The sequence below is a fragment of the Saccostrea echinata genome, unplaced genomic scaffold, assembly GCF_033153115.1.
Source record: "Saccostrea echinata isolate AGI-Se365-2 ecotype Australia unplaced genomic scaffold, CSIRO_AGI_Sech_v1 ptg000001l, whole genome shotgun sequence".
Classification (NCBI taxonomy): domain Eukaryota; kingdom Metazoa; phylum Mollusca; class Bivalvia; order Ostreida; family Ostreidae; genus Saccostrea; species Saccostrea echinata.
This window is the reverse complement of record NW_026889750.1, coordinates 22,598,036-22,617,437: the sequence shown is the minus strand read 5'-3', so window position 1 is coordinate 22,617,437 and position 19,402 is coordinate 22,598,036. Positions and strand designations below refer to the sequence as shown.

Here is a 19,402-nt window from a genome sequence, read left to right as displayed (position 1 = left end):
TAAATGCTGGTACAAAAATGATCCCTCACTGCTCAAAGGCTGTCCCTTACTGCTCAATGGCTGTGAGTGCCAAGTACAGGTCTAAATTTGCAATTTTTTCTTTATAGTTAACTCATGTATTATTATAAGCAATGAATATCTGTTGGAGAGTATTTGAAGGATTTGAAGATTAGAAAGGACCGAGTTTAATTTGGGTGGCATACCACCTATCTAAAATCTGTTCCCTCCCAGCTACTCTTTCATTAGAAATGTTATTTCAATGTTTATTTTGTAGCTAGTACACCAAACAATTATTTTTTAATTAAATCCTGATTTTCCAGAGCATACATTTAAATTATAATTGTAATGACATAAAACATCTTTTAAAAACACACAACGAAATTGATGCTTTTAAGCTTTATTCCTAAATTTTATGAACGAACAACTTAACGTTTCTATGTGTACAGTTTACAGTAACTTATAACAAGAATTATATATAATACCGGTACATTGTAACATATATTTGAAATTCAGTTCATAGTACAAACGATTTTTTAGATACATCCGAGTTCCGCGAGACTTTTTCAAAGCCCCTTGCAGTGTCTATGCGAGACGAATATTATAAAACGTCCTTCACTACTGGCAATAATCTCAGCGAGATTCGTCGAGACTAAGAAAAATTAAGAGACGTCAGTACAAATTATATATATTAAATTTTTAGTCTCTACGAATCTCGCTGAGATGACTTGCAATTGTATTAAATAACTGTTCTTATATTGCAAATTTCAAAATTTTCAAAATTATAGAAAATGCGCAGCTGAATAACTCAACACGAATAGGGCATCTATGACGATATGTCAATGTGTACCTTTCTCGAGTTTATTGAGTCAAAAAAATTCTGGAAAAAGATAATCTTAATTAATAGATACCAAAATATCAGAGAAAATTTAGTTATGATTGAGATTTAATTTTCACTTTCTTATTTGCAGAACGATGGACATTTTCACCTATGTTCGTAATAATTACATCCGAATTAATTTTGTGCAGAAAAAGTCCTGTACATAGGTATTCTTTCTCTTTCCCTTAGAATCAAATAAATATCCTTTCCTGGAGGAAAAAAGTTACAATACTATGAAAATTTGGAAAGGGGGATCACTTTCCCTGGAATGAGGAAGTTATAATTCAAACCTATCACGTGCAGTGAGAAGCCTCAGTATGTAGGAGTCAGGAGGCACTATATACATGTAACCATCGGTTCCCGTGGGGGAAGATTCGCCATCATAACATAGTTATCCTTTACCAGTTTACAGGAGGAGTCCTCCTGTGGGAGAAGTCTCACTATGTGATATTATAAAGTAGAACATAACAGAAAAATATTCAAGTTATTCGAAGCTTTGCCTATCTATACATGTATATCCCACCAAACCATTGCCAGAACAAAGACATGGAATTCCTGTTAGGGAACAAATAAATAGTCTGGAGGAGGAATCTCGCACAACTGAGGGTACTCTGACTCGTTGTCTTTGCTGTACCAGGAGAAATTTGTCACTGATAGGGCGATGTGTTCTTCGTCTTCGTTTGTTCCCTCGCCTTCAGCCCAGTTAGTATACTTTAGAGGTGTTCTTGCATCACTGTAGTACCATCTGTTTCCCAGTTGTTCTCCCTGGATGAAGACAAAACCCCCAGAGGTCTTCGTATCTACTGAAATAAGAATAAAAACAACCTTGTGCAAAATTCATGACTGTAAATATTTTATTGCAGATTGGAATGTATATTAAATGTTCTCACATCTCTGGAATCATCATCTGTCTGTCTGAAAGTATGCCTTTGAATAACAAATCTACGGAAGCCGGTTGGTGCCAGGAAGAAAAAATATTTTATCTGGCGGCCGCTAGATAAGTTTCTGGCGGCCGCCACATAAATAACTGGCGGCCGCCAGATAAAAAGATCTGGCGACCGCCAGATAACTTGTCTGGCGGCCGCCATATAATTTCTTGCGGCCGCCAGGTCTTTTTATTTGGCGGCCGCCAGATAAAATATTTTTCTACCTGGTACTTACCGGCTCCGTACAAATCAAATATCTTTTAATTAATCCCATTTGATATTTTGTTTAACTATTTTAATTTTTGCTACATGTTAGTAGTACGTACTAGAACGTAAGTAATCCTCAATTTTCTGCTGTTTGGCCGGGCTGTCGATTCTGGCAAGGTTAGTCTTTCTGTTCACGTTGTGGGATGTCATGGCGCTGCTTGCTCGGCAATTCAGTGTGGCAGCTACATGGTTGAGTTTTCCCGGAAAATATTGGAAACAGAAACAGAGATCCGATGTAAATGAGTACTCCTTGGGGCAGAAAGTTTCGTCTGGACCGCATTCTGATAAAGGCAAAAATAAGACAGATGCTATTGATAAATCTTAAAGACATGAAAAATACAGTAAAACACGCTTATAACGAAGTGCCAGGAACGGGCGATTTTGCTTCGAATTCGTTATAAGCGTAATTCGTTATATCCGTTAAGTAACAAAAAATTTTAAAGTCGGGGGATTGGAAATCACTTCGCTGTAAGCATCAATTCATTATAAGTGTGTTCGCTATGAGCGTGTTTTTTTTTTCACATTAGTCTCCATTTTCGCCAGGCAGTTCAATATATATTTTTTTAAAAATGAGTACGGGTGAGTTAAGGATAATTTACAGATTTGAAATTAATAATGTACAGAAATTGATCATATTTTGGATGTGGATTCTTAGTACTCATTTTTAAGCAACAACCTTGCAATTCTATATTATTACAAGTATTATATTTGGTTTCACGCATTTCAACATAATGTACTCTTTAACTGGTTTTATCAGTTTATCTTTCCGTGGAATACAAACATTTGAATATTAACCTACAGGAATTTGAAGTTCACAGCTGACGAAAAAACTCCTTGTTCATTATCACAATGCAGTATACGTCCATCAGTACAGTATTTTTTTTTAATATATCTTAGCCCAACCCTGGTACCTGAGCCCAATGGGCACAGAGGACACGAATTTCAGTTTTCGTTAAGAGTTAATTCACTGTTCATACATATAAATGTCATACATTGTGTCTGCTAGGTGTCCAAGGGTTAAGAAATGCTTTCAAATACAAAGAACTGTCACGGTAGCTCGATCAGTCGGTGGAGAGCTCGCTCCGTGATTGGAAGGTAGTGTTTTCGAATCACGGCTGCGACTGACCTAAGTCGATAAAAATAGGTAACAACAGTTACTGTTCCTTCGCCAAGCGCTCGGCACTTTGAAGTGAAAGTTGCGGGTCTTTCGGATGAGACCTTAAAAACCGAGCCCCGTGTCACGGTAGGCGTTGGCACGATAACGAACCCTAGACCTCACTGCTCAATGGTCCTAAGGCCAAATAAAAAAATATGTGTGGTTCCGGTTACCCGACCTTCCCTATTTTATACCCCAGCCCTAAACTTTTTTTTGGCAAATTTTCATATTTTTTCCGGAATTTTCCCCGATTTCCATCAATGGTTCCAGTTTAAGTTTTAGTTTCAGCAATGACGGCATCCTTGCAAAACATAGTGCAAGTGTTTAATAGTGTTAAATCCAAAGCAAGCTAGCATGTAGGTGTCCCCTACCAATATTGACTAGTATATTATCACACCACATCTAAATGTTATTTGCAAAGCAGTCATAGGTACTATTTAGAAAAAATTAAGAAAATCATTTTGTTAAAAAAAATCCCTACCTACCTACCCTAATTTTTTTGGAAGTGTAACCGGAACCACACATATTTTTTGTTTGGCCTAAGTGCCGAGTAAAGGTCTAAATTTGAAGCCATTCACCGGTATATGGTGACCTCTCTATATGAGTGAAAAATTAACGAATGGGACGTCAAACAACATACAATTAATCAATCAAATATAATGCATTTCATTAAATAGTTTTCTGAGTATTTATTCCATCTAAAAATGAATGGACTAAGGAGGAGGTCACAATTTTGGGACAGGGTGTATTTTTCATTATCATGATAAATAAACTACATCTTCTAGATTTCCAGGAGTAAAGTACAAGTTTTTAAAGACATGATGCCTTTCAATATATGATCTAACTAGCCAAACCACAGAGTTTAGAACATACTTTATAGAAACACCTTGTCTGCTATTTTTCCAAGAAGCAAAGAAGATTTTTGAAACATATCAAATGAATTTTCGATATGTGACCAAACTGGTTCCTCAATGGGTCTTGAACAACTCAACATCTTGAAAGAGGGCTTATTGTTCATTGTAATTATTTAAGGGTTCGTTTTGTTGCATTTCCATCCCGAACGGACAAAGGTGTGAGAAGCATACATTTAACAATTTTAAAATTGTAACAGCTAGATAAGACGACGCACGAGGGTGGACAAAACAACAATAGATTAGAGTTGTCAACGAGTATTAATAGATTGCCTGAATTAAAAAAAAAATTAGTCTGCCGTGGTACACTGCCAGAAGAGGTTTTTATATAAGCAGACAGGTGAGTAATAAATATCCAGGTACAGCATACGCAAAATCAACACGAGCAATATACCTTTTGTCCGGAGTGGGGCTGTTGCCATTTGTAAATTGGGAGAACGCATAAAATACAAGAAATAATACCCGAAGCGAGCGACAAAAAAGCGGCGGCGTAAATTGAAGATTTTTACAATGCTTGGATCTGTAGAGAGCTACAGTTCTGCAGCTATTGCCAAGTAGGACTAGAGACGATATGTACGCACTTCCAAATTGTATAAAAATGCGCATATTTTCCCGACAGACTGTTCTTCTATTCTAGACCTCTTTGAACATGAATTACTTACCTTTAATTATATGATAGTACACCCAGGGTGTTTTCTTGTCAAAGTCTCGCGACTCTTCTCGCTTTCTCTCGGCAATGTCGGACTTGAAGATTCTACACTCATGCGAGTCTTTATCGTATATCATTGAAATACAACCCTCAACTCTGGAGCAGGATCGGCTACATTCGATAGGACTTCGGGAGCTCTTTCCGGGAAAATAAGGTCGAAGGTCCAAAATATCACTCACTTTGACAGCCTTCTGTTTAAACATAAATGTAGCTATGCTGCCTGTAATTCCATTGTAATGCACGAGAAATAAAAGCCATCCAAAACCTTTCATGATTTTTTTATAATGAATTTCGTCCAATATAGAGATAGAGAAAGACAGAACTGACTTCATATTGCAGAAATGATACAAACTTACAAAAAATGCCAATATTCTGTTTATTTGACTCAACGGAAGACTAATATTTACACTGGAGCTAATTTGAAGATATGTTAATTTTACTTAAACACACCAAACTACATTTAGATGGCAATATTCGTATATGTTATTGATTGTACTGTAACTTTGGAAAGATAATGTAATCAATGTCAACATCCGAATCAAAATCATTCAATCATTCCCAGAAAACAAACACATTTTCTTTCTACACTTCTTTACAAATTAAGAGTAATAGAAGATATATGTTTTATATATAAAGTTTTATAATTATATAATATACAATCTTCAGAGTGTGTGTTTGTACATCATATGCTTAAAGGGTATACATGCTTTGTCGTTTGTGCATCTGTTTTCGTGTTTCATCTTGGTTTTGATTGACATTTTTAGAAGAGAAAGATCACCTGCTGGGTGTCTGACTAACAAATTGGATAGAAAAAAAGACAAAAATCGTGTTTTCCAATTTCAGACAGATCACCTTAATCATTGCCTGGGGGGGGGGGGGGGGGGTCACTTGTTTGTCTCAGCAAACCATACCTGTGTTTATTAGCCATCATTATCATACAAAAGTCAAGGCTACATATACAACTGTACTGTTAAACAGTTTTTTTTTTTTTTTTTAGAAATGAACAAAACAAAAACAAAAAGAACAAGCGTATAATGTGTGCAACTTTGTCAATAAAGCTTAAGTATTGTACATGTTGTACACATGAATAATCCTTTCGATTTTTTTTCAGAAAAAAGCATCAGTATTAAAACACCTTCATTATACAAGCATTCAGTGCAGAAATCTTTATGGTACATTATGGTAAATTGTGCAATTGCTTCAATAGGATCGATGCCTTCTCATTCTATCGCGCGCTGATTTCACAGATGAACTTGAGGTCTCTATAGTCCGAAACATCGTGCCATCTGTAGCCGGAACTGGTCATTTTCAGTGCGATACCCGACTGTCCATCAGGCTGGTCTCGCTCCGTGTTCCAGTTAAAATAAGTCAGCTTTTGGTTGTCGTCATAAACCCAATGGTCGTCCCTGGAGCGATAGCCTGCGATGCGTATCTGGTCGTCAGAATCCAGATTGGAGGACACGGTATCTATTAAAAATGACCACAATAGTCCAAATCTAAGTAGGTGGGATAGTTATCTAGGGTGTAAATTTGGTGAATTAGTTGTGTCATTATGTTTTAATCATTGGAATTACTAATAGATCGAAAACTTTACATCCTGTCAGAAATGTGCAATTTCTTCAAGCACAATTTTTATCTCGAGTCTGTGTCAAATCGTCAAATATAGACGCATGCTATCTTCGAAATAATCATATTATTATAATTATATGTGATTATATAAATTACAATACTTGCAATTATAACCATAGAGCAAAATATTTCAGAAACAGAAAAAGGCAACCCATTCCAGGATAATTTCATGTTTTGTATAAATGAAAATTAATTTCTTTTATTGGAGAATCCCCCCCCCCCCTCCATGAAGCAACAAATGCAATTGTATTCAGAGTGTATCTAAAATGATTTATTATTTTGTTTTTTTTTTTATGAATAAAGGTTATATATATATATATATATATATATATATATATATATATATATATATATATATATATGTGTGTGTGTGTGAGGGTGTGTGTGTGTGTGTGTGTGTGAGGGTGTGTGTGTGTGTGTGAGAGGGTGGGTGTGTGTGTGTGTGTTAATTATTTTGTTCAATTCAATGCATTTGAATTGATTTAAATTTAAATTAAATTTAAATTATATTTCCGGAATTCAGATTTATTTTACTAAAATAAAATTATGATATCACTGTATGTTTTGTATAAATGAAAATTAATTTCTTTTATTGGAGAATCCCCCCCCCCTCCATGAAGCAACAAATGCAATTGTATTCAGAGTGTATCTAAAATGATTTATTATTTTGTTTTTTTTTATGAATAAAGGTTATATATATATATATATATATATATATATATATATATATATATATATATATATATATATATATATATATATATATATATATATATATATATATATATATATATATATGTGTGTGTGTGTGTGTGTGTGTGTGTGTGTATGTGTGTGTGTGTGTGTGTGTGTGTGTGTGTTAATTATTTTGTTCAATTCAATGCATTTGAATTGATTTAAATTTAAATTAAATTTAAATTATATTTCCGGAATTCAGATTTATTTTACTAAAATAAAATTATGATATCACTGTTGTAAATTTTGAATTTACTAGGGAGAAGTAATTGTAAATATTGCATTTACCTCTCCCTAGTAAATTCAAAATTTACAACATAATAAAATGATTAGATCACCCCTTTCCCAATCTCGTGAATATACATGTAACACATGTAGGCATTTGATTCGGTCAGTTAATAAATGTAGATATTTCGAATTCACAGAAATGCATATTGACCTCGCATTTCGGTTATGCTTTTTGTGAAGCTTACATATGGGACGACTTCGTAAAAGGGAGCTCTATATTCGTGTACCATATATGTATATACAATAATATAGTGTAGAAGCTCATGTGATAAAAATATGTTGATTTGTAATCTTTTTTTTTTATTTTGCCCTTACTTGATTTCCTTGTTTCAAAAATAGTCATGCATATTAAAATATAACACCCCCTTCCAAAAAAAAAAGCAATAACAAAATAACAAAAAGTTTCAAATTTAAAAAGAATTTTAAAATGCGCATATATAATGTACTTGGTATATTGGGAATTAGCATCTGCATATACATGTACTAGTATTTATCGATAAACACAGCAAGTTACCATACCTAAGTAACTTTCAACTTCTTTTTGCTTCAGTTTTCTGTCAATTTTCACCAGGTTACCGCCATGAAATGTTTTACATTTTTCCAAAGCTTCCTCGTAATTCTTGTCATCGAAGAAAACTTTGATGCAGAAGTCCAGCAAATATATATACCGGAAGTCAGACTGTTTATCACATTCCGCTTTTGTAATAGATCCATCTGGAACTAATAAATAAAACATACACACATTTTGAGTTAGATAATATCTTTATTACATTTAACGATGAAATACTGGAATTAATCCATGCAATTAAATTAATATTTTTACAGACTTTTTTTGCACTATGAAAATGTTTATTTTCACTGTTTGAAAGAACTAGTAGCCTTATAGGGTCTTAAGGAAATCCGAAGAAATAAAATAAACAGAAAAATTGATGTTTTTTATTGGACTTGGATTTTATTTCATTCATGGGAAAGTTTTTTTGCTTTTTGTTTTTTTTTTTGGGGGGGGGGGGTTTGGGGGGGGGGGTTGGTTGTTGTTTTTTTCACGCGTTCTTCGCACTCGTGAAAATATTTTTTAAAAAAAAAAAATCCTGTCCTATTTGTGAAATTAATTCCATATCGAACTAAAAAAAAACATTGACTCAGAGTATCCTCTATGTATCTTTTTTTTATTTTTTTTATTTATTTATTTATTATTTTTTTTTTAAACAATTCAAGTATTTTCACCTCTTTTTAATGCATTCATCTCTGTTCCTTTATTATGACACTGTAATTGCCAAAAATAGTTTCGAAAAAAAAGTTTTTGCTTTTTTTTTATCTGAATGTATAGAGTATGATTCAAGTAAATTTGAAACTGCTTTTAAAACTTTTAAAACTTTGTGGTCAATGGAGTTGTTCTAACACATTAAGAAAAACGATCGACTGCAGATCTAAATCTAAATAGTATTGTTCAAAACTTGTATCCTTGACACAGTTACATCTTAATGTTTTATCAATATTTCGAGAAAAAGACCGATGATTAGTAGACGGAAGCCAATATCTATCTTTTCAGAACCCATCACCTGAACCCTTTTGGTTCTGTAATCATGCATTCAAAGGCCCATCTCGTCATCCTGAGTCAAAGGTAACATTGGACATCAATAAAAATGTCTTTAGAGAAACTTGGAATCATGACGTAAAAATCATTCTTTTTATTTCAACCTTATTTTTGGACCTGATAAGCGCAGTCAATACCAGCCCAGATCCGATTTGCAATTTAATATCTTTTCAATGCGTTTATTTGATTATGGAGATGTCGTTCCTTAGCTTCCAATAACGACGAACCAGCTGATCCGATTCGTATGTCCACGGCCTTTTGTTTATGTCATTCTGAGCTCGCTTGAAAAATGGATAGAGCCAGCGATATGAAAATTAGAGACTACAGATTAATGAATTGGTATAACACAGCTTTAGCAATGTTTATTCAGAAAATCTTTTTGGATTAAGGAACAGGATATACCTATAAATACTCTGTCCATTTGGGTATTAGAGGGCTGTGTGGAAACATTTTTTCCTCCTAGCGACTTGCCATTTTGAGCTAAATGCATTTTTATTCTTAAGTGAATCACAGCAAGGAGACAAAGGCCTGAGACATTTAGCACAAGATACAATTTGTGTACCCCCAAAAAACAGGAAATACAAACTCCAACTCCTCTGTTTTTCGATTTAAACAAGAAATCGAAAAAAATCCCACAACAGAGGAATTTTAGAAAAATTTCTTCTTAAAATTTGCATGTCTGAGCATCTAAATGAAAATTTCACAAATTCTTTATACAATATCTTAATGGAGTTTGAATCTACATTACTATTGTTATATAAATCTGATAGACCATCCTGATGGAATTCATTTCTTATGTTTGTGATCCATATATCATTTTCTACCATATCCTGTAAACTTGATTCTAGTACACAATTGCATTTAAATGTATTTTGTAATTTTAACCAGTAATTTGAATTTTTCTTTTTTATGCCCTCGTATAGAACATTCGGGGGTATATAGTTCTTGCCCTGTCCGTCCGTCTGTCTGTTTGTCTGTTTGTCCGCAAAAACTTTAACATTGCCCATAACTTTTGATTTGTTAGAGATATGAGTTTCATATTTCACATGTGTATTCCTTTTGACAAGACCTTTCTTTGGGTACCACCATATTTGACTTTTTGACCTTGACCCAGTTTTGCAAAATTTTACCCAACTTTAACCTTGGCCATAACTTTTGTACGGTTGGTGCTAGGGCTTTCATACTTCACATGTGTAATCTTTGTGGCAAGTCCTTCCTTTTGGATACCAACAACTTTGACCTTGACCTTGGAGTTTGACCTACTTTTGAAAAACTTTAACATTGGCCATAACTTTTGTACGGTTAGTGCTAGGGCTTTCATACTTCACATGTGTAATCCTTGTGGCAAGTCCTTCCTTTGGATACCAACAACTTTGACCCTTTGACCTTGACCTTGGAGTTTGACCTACTTTTGAAAAACTTTCACCTTGGCCATAACATTTGAACGGTTGGAGCTAGTGCTTTCATCCTTCACATATGTAATCCTTGTGACAAGACCTTCCCTTGGACACAAACAACTTTGACCCTTTGACCTTGACCTTGGAGTTTGACCTACTTTTGAAAAACTTTAACCTTGGCCATAACTTTTGAACCATTGGTACTAGGGCTCTCATACTTCACATATATAATTCTTGTTACAAGACCTTCCTTCGGATACCAATGACTTTGACCCTTTGACCTTGAACTTGGGGTTTGACCTACTTTTGAAAAACTTTAACATTGGCCATAACTTTTGTACGGTTGGTGCTAGGTCTCATACTTCACATATGTAATCCTTGTCACAAGACCTTCCCTTGGATACCAACAACTTTGACCCTTTGACCTTGGAGTTTGACCTACTTTTGGAAAATTTGAAGTTGGACAGAACTTTTGAACAGTTGGTGCTAGGGCTTTCATATTTAACCTGTCTATTTCTTGTGACAAGTCCTTCCTTTGGATACCAACAATTGCAATCCATTGACCTTGACCTTGGAGTTTGATCTATTTTTGAAAAACTTTAACCTTGGTCATAACTTTTGAAAGATTGGTACTTCGGCCTTCATATTTCACCTGTGTATTTCTTGGGAGAAGGCCTTTCCTTGGGCACCATTAATTTTGACCATTTGACCTTGACCTTGATGTTTGACATACTTATGGAAACTTCAACCTTTTCCGTATCTATTCAATGGTTGCTGCTAGGGCTTTCATATTTCACAGGTATATATTTCTCGAGACAAGACCTTACTTTGGGTACCAACATATTTAATTTGCATTTGAGAAAGTTTAACCTTTGCTATAAGTTGCCATACGGGGGCATTAGTGTTTCACAAACACTTCTTGTTTGTGAGTATATGTTTCTAATTACGTTTGTGCTTACGTGAGACTTTTTTGTGAGTATGTTTCTAATTACGTTTGTGCTTACGTGAGACTTTTTGTAAGTATGTTTCTAATTACGTTTGTGTTAACGTGAGACTTTTTTGTGAGTATGTTTCTAATTACGTTTGTGTTAACGTGAGACTTTTTTGTGAGTATGTTTCTAATTACGTTTGTGCTTACGTGAGACTTTTTTATGAGTATGTTTCAAATTACTTTTGTGCTTACGTGAGTCTTTTTTGTGAGTATGTTTCTAATTACGTTTGTGCTTACGTGAGACATTTTTGTGAGTATGTTTCTAATTACGATTGTGCTTACGTGAAACTTTTTTTGTGAGTATGTTTCTAATTACGTTTGTGCTTACGTGAGACTTTTTGAGAGTATGCTTCAAATTACGTTTGTGCCTACGTGAGACTTTTTTGTGAGTATGCTTCTAATTTGGTTTGTGTTAACGTGAGACTTTTTTGTGAGTATGCATCTAATTACGTTTGTGTTTCGTGAGACTTTTTTGTTAGTATGCTTCTAATTACGTTTGTGCTTTCGTGAGACTTTTTTGTTAGTATGCTTCTAATTACGTTTGTGTTAACGTGAGACTTTTTTGTGAGTATGTTTCTAATTACGTTTGTGTTAACGTGAGACTTTTTTGTTAGTATGCTTCTAATTACGTTTGTGTTAACGTGAGACTTTTTTGTAAGTATGTTTCTAATTACGTTTGTGCTTACGTGGGACTTTTTTGTGAGTATGTTTCTAATTACGTTTGTGTTAACGTGAGACTTTTTTGTGAGTATGTTTCTAATTACGTTTGTGTTTACGTGAGACTTTTTTGTGAGTACGCTTCTAATTACGTTTGTGTTAACGTGAGACTTTTTTTGTGAGTATGCTTCTAATTACGTTTGTGTTAACGTGAGACTTTTTTGTAAGTATGCTTCTAATTACGTTTGTGTTAACGTGAGACTTTTTTGTGAGTATGTTTCTAATTACGTTTGTGTTAACGTGAGACTTTTTTGTGAGTATGTTTCTAATTACGTTTGTGTTAACGTGAGACATTTTTGTAAGTATGTTTCTAATTACGTTTGTGTTTACGTGAGAATTTTTTGTGAGTATGCTTCTAATTACGTTTGTGCTTACGTGAGACTTTTTTGTGAGTATGTTTCTAATTACGTTTGTGTTTACGTGAGACTTTTTTGTGAGTACGCTTCTAATTACGTTTGTGCTTTCGTGAGACTTTTTTGTGAGTATGCTTCTAATTACCTTTGTGTTAACGTGAGACTTTTTTGTAAGTATGCTTCTAATTACGTTTGTGCTTACGTGGGACTTTTTTGTGAGTATGTTTCTAATTACGTTTGTGTTAACGTGAGACTTTTTTGTGAGTATGTTTCTAATTACGTTTGTGTTTACGTGAGACTTTTTTGTGAGTACGCTTCTAATTACGTTTGTGTTAACGTGAGACTTTTTTTGTGAGTATGCTTCTAATTACGTTTGTGTTAACGTGAGACTTTTTTGTAAGTATGCTTCTAATTACGTTTGTGTTAACGTGAGACTTTTTTGTGAGTATGTTTCTAATTACGTTTGTGTTAACGTGAGACTTTTTTGTGAGTATGTTTCTAATTACGTTTGTGTTAACGTGAGACTTTTTGTGAGTATGTTTCTAATTACGTTTGTGTTAACGTGAGACATTTTTGTAAGTATGTTTCTAATTACGTTTGTGTTTACGTGAGAATTTTTTGTGAGTATGCTTCTAATTACGTTTGTGCTTACGTGAGACTTTTTTGTGAGTATGTTTCTAATTACGTTTGTGTTTACGTGAGACTTTTTTGTGAGTACGCTTCTAATTACGTTTGTGCTTTCGTGAGACTTTTTTGTGAGTATGCTTCTAATTACCTTTGTGTTAACGTGAGACTTTTTTGTAAGTATGCTTCTAATTACGTTTGTGCTTACGTGGGACTTTTTTGTGAGTATGTTTCTAATTACGTTTGTGTTAACGTGAGACTTTTTTGTGAGTATGTTTCTAATTACGTTTGTGTTAACGTGAGACTTTTTTGTGAGTACGCTTCTAATTACGTTTGTGTTAACGTGAGACTTTTTTTGTGAGTATGCTTCTAATTACGTTTGTGTTAACGTGAGACTTTTTTGTAAGTATGCTTCTAATTACGTTTGTGTTAACGTGAGACTTTTTTGTGAGTATGTTTCTAATTACGTTTGTGTTAACGTGAGACTTTTTTGTGAGTATGTTTCTAATTACGTTTGTGTTAACGTGAGAATTTTTTGTGAGTATGTTTCTAATTACGTTTGTGTTAACGTGAGACATTTTTGTAAGTATGTTTCTAATTACGTTTGTGTTTACGTGAGAATTTTTTGTGAGTATGCTTCTAATTACGTTTGTGCTTACGTGAGACTTTTTTGTGAGTATGTTTCTAATTACGTTTGTGTTTACGTGAGACTTTTTGTGAGTATGTTTCTAATTACGTTTGTGCTTACGTGAGACTTTTTTGTGAGTATGTTTCTAATTACCTTTGTGTTAACGTGAGACTTTTTTGTGAGTATGTTTCTTTTCCAGAAGAACCAGTCTATTATCAGCAGATATGCTATTATTATAATTGTTATGCTATTTTGTAATCTAAAAATTTTGCCTTACACACATCATTAAACCATTGGCTTGTCCTTTCATTTGTCACCATTATTTTTACTTTGTCTAACTGGATTAACACGTTCAGTAACAATAGGATAATAATAAATCACACAAATTATTGCCAAAAGTATTTACACAATTATTAGCAGCCTTTAAGCTGTCAAACTGGGTATACAGTTAACAATAGAATTAAAATTGTCTAACAGAACAGAATTTACATCTATATACATTACTATTATAATCATCAATCCACTTTACAGACTTTCAAATTGCTCTTACTGTTTACTTGTGACCCTAGGGTGCTCTGTCATTCTTACAAAAACTTGATATTTTCAAAGCAAATGTTACAGGGGAGTGGGCAGGGGAAAAAATCAAACTTGTCAATATTAAAATCTAAAATAGTGCTAAAGTTTTATTCATTAGTTCATTAAAATTAGTACCGTATAAGATTTGCATTTATTTAATAGGTAATATATTGTACTTATACTCATACCATAAAATTTGACACTTCCATTTGGATCATTTATGAGTCTACCATTGACAATGCGTAAACCTGTTGTTCTACATAAGCAATCAACTTTCTTCCAAAATCATTAACAATGATATCAGTGTTAAAAGTATTAAAAAGTATTAAAAGTCTAAACTTGGTCTTTTAGATATGTACCATGCCTTGTCCTTTCACTGACAAAGACTGTGGCCTTTGTGACGTCAGTTACGACAAAAACCACCAATGATACAGAAACAACAATATAACAATGATACAGAAAAAAATGTTACAATGTAAAAGTAATAACGGTGTTAATTTGAGATTATTACATTCTGCGTTGAGATCAACGCAAAATGTAATAAAGCCAAATGTAATAGCACACTTTTTGGATTATTACATTTTGCGTCGAGGACATATTTCCCGATGTTTCAAAAATCTGTTAATATTATACGATATTAAAAACTACAAATATATTCACATTTTGTGTTCCTGACAATGTGTGTTGTAATTTACACAAGTGGTATTAACACCAGTTGAAATAGTTACTTGTCCCTCCAAATTCAGGGAGAAACCAATTTTCGAAGCGCAACAAATTAGAGAATTTACAATAATTGTAATTGAAAAGCTTTAATATATAATCTGTAGGTAAAATAAAATCCTATATATTCGATTTATATAAAAACATTTTTAGGGTATAGGAACAATGATTCAAAGGGGGAAAAAACTTCTAAAGGTTCGAATATGTTAAGGCAACTAACAAGGATTATGACATTTTGTTTTAATAAACTTTTCCTCGAGATCAATGCAAAACGTGTATCAACAGGAAATCTATGAATATTTTGGAGGGGGGGGGGGGCAAATTTATATTTGTTTAAAGAAACTTTATTGGTTGCAATATTTTTCCACTTTCTATGAAAAATGCATTAATTTGTAGAGATAAAAAGCGACCATAACCTTTTATCGATATTACATTCTGCGGCAATTTCGATGCAAAATGTAATGATGGAAAACGTGTGCTATTAAAAAAAGTCAAATTACATGCTGCGTTCTTCTCGACGTAAAATGTAATAACTCAAAATGTTATAATCTTAAAAGTGTTATTCTCGACGCAAAATATAATAACGCCAAATGTAATAGTCTCAGTTTTTAACATTTTGCATTGATATTCCATTTTGCGTTGTAACAAACCAAGAAACAGAAACAGTATCATCAAAATGAGAAGATCAGATAAAATATACAAGGCTTATTAGAACAGTTCGCGGACACATTGATTTACGGAAAATTTATTTAGTACTTAAAAGAATGACGTATGTCTGATTAAATTACTATCTTTTGTTTATTAGTATGTAAAAAATAAAATCAGACACATTTACTAAAATTTTGAAAATATACAATGATTTTTACTGTGCGACCATTAGATTCACGGAGCAATTCACGCGACAACCCGATTCCAAACCTACTAAGCCTTTTTGCATTTCTAAATATCTTTAGGTTTTTTTTTTAGACTTTTTATGCATTTTTCCAAATTAAAAATTGAATATCTCTATCAATACATGCTACTTTTTTTCTAAAATGTCTTTTGTTGTATTTTGGATATAGATCATTGTCTATGCAGTTACGTATAAGAAGTTTGCAAGGATTCCGCGATTTAATTAGTTCTCTCTCTCTCTCTCTCTCTCTCTCTCTCTCTCTCTCTCTCTCTCTCTCTGAATGGATGGTACAGAGAGTCAGTTACAGATATGATTTGTATAGTAATTTATGTACTACGCATACAGAGAAATTTTGGCCCCAGTTTTATTGTTCGCCCCTCTTGTCCCCAAAATTCAAAGGGGGCAAATCCACCAAGTCCATGTAGACCTCTCTTTTAAAATAGCTTTGTTTGAACCAAGTTAAACAGAGCGAAATCGTTTACAAGTGTGAAGTTGTATGCAGTGTATGATCTTGGGGCCAGTTTGGATAAAGCTAGGAGCAGGAACGATCTAAAATACACAGTGAATTCAAAATTGGTGATGACCATGTAAAATATTCTTTGTATATGCTTCAGATAGAGATAATGGCGTATGTGGTCTAGAAAACCACTGAAATTGTAAGTGTTACTAACGAAATGTCAAGATGAAGGAACAGTAGAAAAGCTCAGGACAAACTCGTTGCTATTAAAATCTCCCTTTTAATTCTTTTTTTAAAAAGAAAATTTGAAAATAACTACTTTATGTGTAATTTGGGGTTATACGATAATGAAGTATTCCCTTATTTGTACAGTTACAATCATGTATTTATAATTTATTGTTCAACATTTTCCAAATAAATATTTCCATATAAATATATGAAATCGCTGCATTTTGAATGGTTATCGTAAACTATCATACTTTTCATGCTTAAATCAAAATAGGCAACTTTTAAATATTAAACTAAAAAAGTTAAATTTTTTTCTAAAAAAAAGTATTAAAAAAAATTGCTAATCTTTTTTTTTTTTTTCATTTAATTAATTATTAACACTATATATACACTGTATGCTCTTTAAAAAAATAATAAAGGTCAATCATTAACAAGAGTTTACCTCTAATAATGTAGAAATAATCCAAATTTTCTTCGAATTCGTAAGGGAGGGCATCTTCTTGAGTGAAATCTTGGTCATAAAGTTTACAGATCCGTGTAACACTATTATAGAGTAAAGAGAGACAATTCTCCACCATTGAACACGCATCAACACATTGTATTTTACTTCTTTTTACGGATGCACTAATAGGATGTGATGAAAAAACCCTGTTCTTCATGTTGGAATCTTGAAAGCCTCTTAGAACTCTGGATTCACCTTTAGACTGTGTATAAAGTGTTATAATGATATAAAATAGAATACAGTTACATCCACCCATTTCTAATGATCTCTTATGAATGATATAGTAAAGAAAGAAGAAACAGTCCGAATATTATGGCTGGTTCGATATTTCTTGTTTTCAAATTGATCTTTTTTGGGGTTGCAATCATAACAAATTCATTAATGCCATGTCGGGAACTAATGCGTCGTAATTATATATTTGTCAGGTCAATTACCAGACAGTATGAACGATTTAGTAAACCAATCAGAATTCGTATTCAGGGAGTTTTTTGTTTCAGTTGAAGACATGGGATAACAATCCGCGTCAAACAAGCTTACTACAAATAGTATCAGGAAAATCTATGGATAATCCAAGCTGAGAAACCAAGACAAAAAAGATAAAAAAAAAAAATCAGGTGAAAAGAGTATTCGGCTGGGTAACAAATTGTAAGAGCCCATTTGTAAAACAAAATTCCTCGAAGTGGATGCGATTCAGAATTTATTACATTGCATCAAAGTACTTCAGATTTTACGATATTTTTTATTTTAAAAAAATGCAGAGAAAGAATCTGTCAATAATGCAAACAATCTATAGAAATATTTCTTCTTATTTACATATGTATAGTCATCAAGGTTCAAACAATATTTTAAGAATTGTTAGAAGTGATCAATATCATCACAAATGCAATTTGTCTTCATTCTGTCGATAGTGCTTGAAAAAAGTTCTTCAGATTGTGAAAAATACCACGACTCTCTGTAAGGATAATATTTGTAGACGGACTGGAGTACACAAATCAAAAACTGTATTGCAAGAACATTAACGTTTCTGAAAAAAAAACACGATATAGTGATTAACCCATGATAAGAATGTAAGAAATGTATTTGCAGTCTATTTTTTTTAGATCTTTCTCTTTTTTTTGGGGGGGGGGGGGGGGTGTTCGCAGGCATCATAAAGAACATATCTGTTTACAATGAAAATATAGAATCGCTTTTTAGTAATTACCATAAAATACTAAAGTGTTATTTAGATTTATTTATTGCCATTTTCCTCTGTTCGTTTTATTAATTTTTTTTTTAAGATTCAAAATCTTGAAAAATTGTTAAGTCGTACGAAAATTAGATCATCAGAAAATTATCTCCCTTTATTAAAACAACATTTATTGAAAATTTTCACATCATGCAATTTCTACCAATCACAAAAGAGAGAAAGTGCATCGCCCAAAGACTGTAAAATACTTCAACTCTGTGAAGACGGTAATAATGATACATTAAGTTATCTTTTTCAATGCGCGGATCCAGGATTTTTTCCCAGCTCGAAATTTGTTGACAAGCAAAAGAAAAAAAGACTAAACAACTTCTTCATTCTCGAGAAACCTGTTTCCGGGGGGGGAGGGGGACACAAGCCTCTTTATTATGTATATTTTCTCAGAGAGTTTGCTTTGTGGAGGTGAAAACGACAAGATGACGCAGTAAAGAAGAAAAACAACCGTTTAGTGATAGTAATACAGCTGAATCTCGTATCTCGAACACGGATATCTCAAATACCATTGATACGTCGAAGTGATTTGGAAGTCCCGAACACTACTAGTATTTTCTTATTGTATTTTACCCTCAGTGTCTCGAACTCTCGGATATCTCGAAGTTTTTCTCGGTCCCATCGAGTTCGAAATAACATTGTCTGACTGTATCACATAATATTTCTTTGTCGTTCTAGGCAGCTGTGTGTAATAAAATACCACTGACATTTTTTGCACTCAGAAACAAGATGTGTTTGTGAAACACTGATGTCCCCGTATGGCAACTTATAACAAAGGTTTAACTTTCTCAAATGCAAATCAAATATGTTGGTACCCAAAATAAGGTCTTGTCTCGAGGAATATACCTGTGAAATATGATAGCCGTAGCAGCAACCATTGAATGGATATGGAAAAGGTTAATTTCTTTTTTCAAACATCAAGGTCATGGTCAAATGGTCAAAATTAATGGTGCCCAAGGAAAGGCCTTCTCACAAGAAATATACAGGTGAA

At 33.3% G+C, this 19,402-nt stretch overlaps 2 protein-coding genes across 3 annotated transcripts; both read right to left on the bottom strand.

The window, feature by feature from the left end:
* Positions 1–411: 411 nt before the first annotated feature.
* On the bottom strand, positions 412–5,145 carry LOC133201174 (uncharacterized). 2 transcript variants are annotated; one of them, XM_061337001.1, is made up of 3 exons: positions 4,800–5,145; positions 2,130–2,351; positions 412–1,680 (listed from the first exon to the last, which is right to left on the bottom strand). In XM_061337001.1, exons 1-3 carry the CDS (start codon positions 5,116–5,118, stop codon positions 1,436–1,438), a joined length of 786 nt encoding a protein of 261 aa, XP_061192985.1. In that variant the 5' UTR covers positions 5,119–5,145; the 3' UTR covers positions 412–1,435. The 2 variants fall into 2 exon arrangements, with proteins under 2 accessions (XP_061192985.1, XP_061193051.1); XM_061337067.1 differs by having other exon boundaries at positions 412–1,677.
* An 852-nt stretch (positions 5,146–5,997) lies between these two features.
* LOC133195856 (uncharacterized) lies at positions 5,998–19,050 on the bottom strand. The gene is made up of 4 exons (XM_061331826.1): positions 18,985–19,050; positions 17,118–17,445; positions 8,018–8,218; positions 5,998–6,313 (listed from the first exon to the last, which is right to left on the bottom strand). The coding sequence occupies exons 1-4, from the start codon at positions 19,048–19,050 to the stop codon at positions 6,072–6,074; spliced, it is 837 nt and encodes a 278-aa protein (XP_061187810.1). The 3' UTR covers positions 5,998–6,071.
* Between the last annotated feature and the right edge of the window lie 352 nt (positions 19,051–19,402).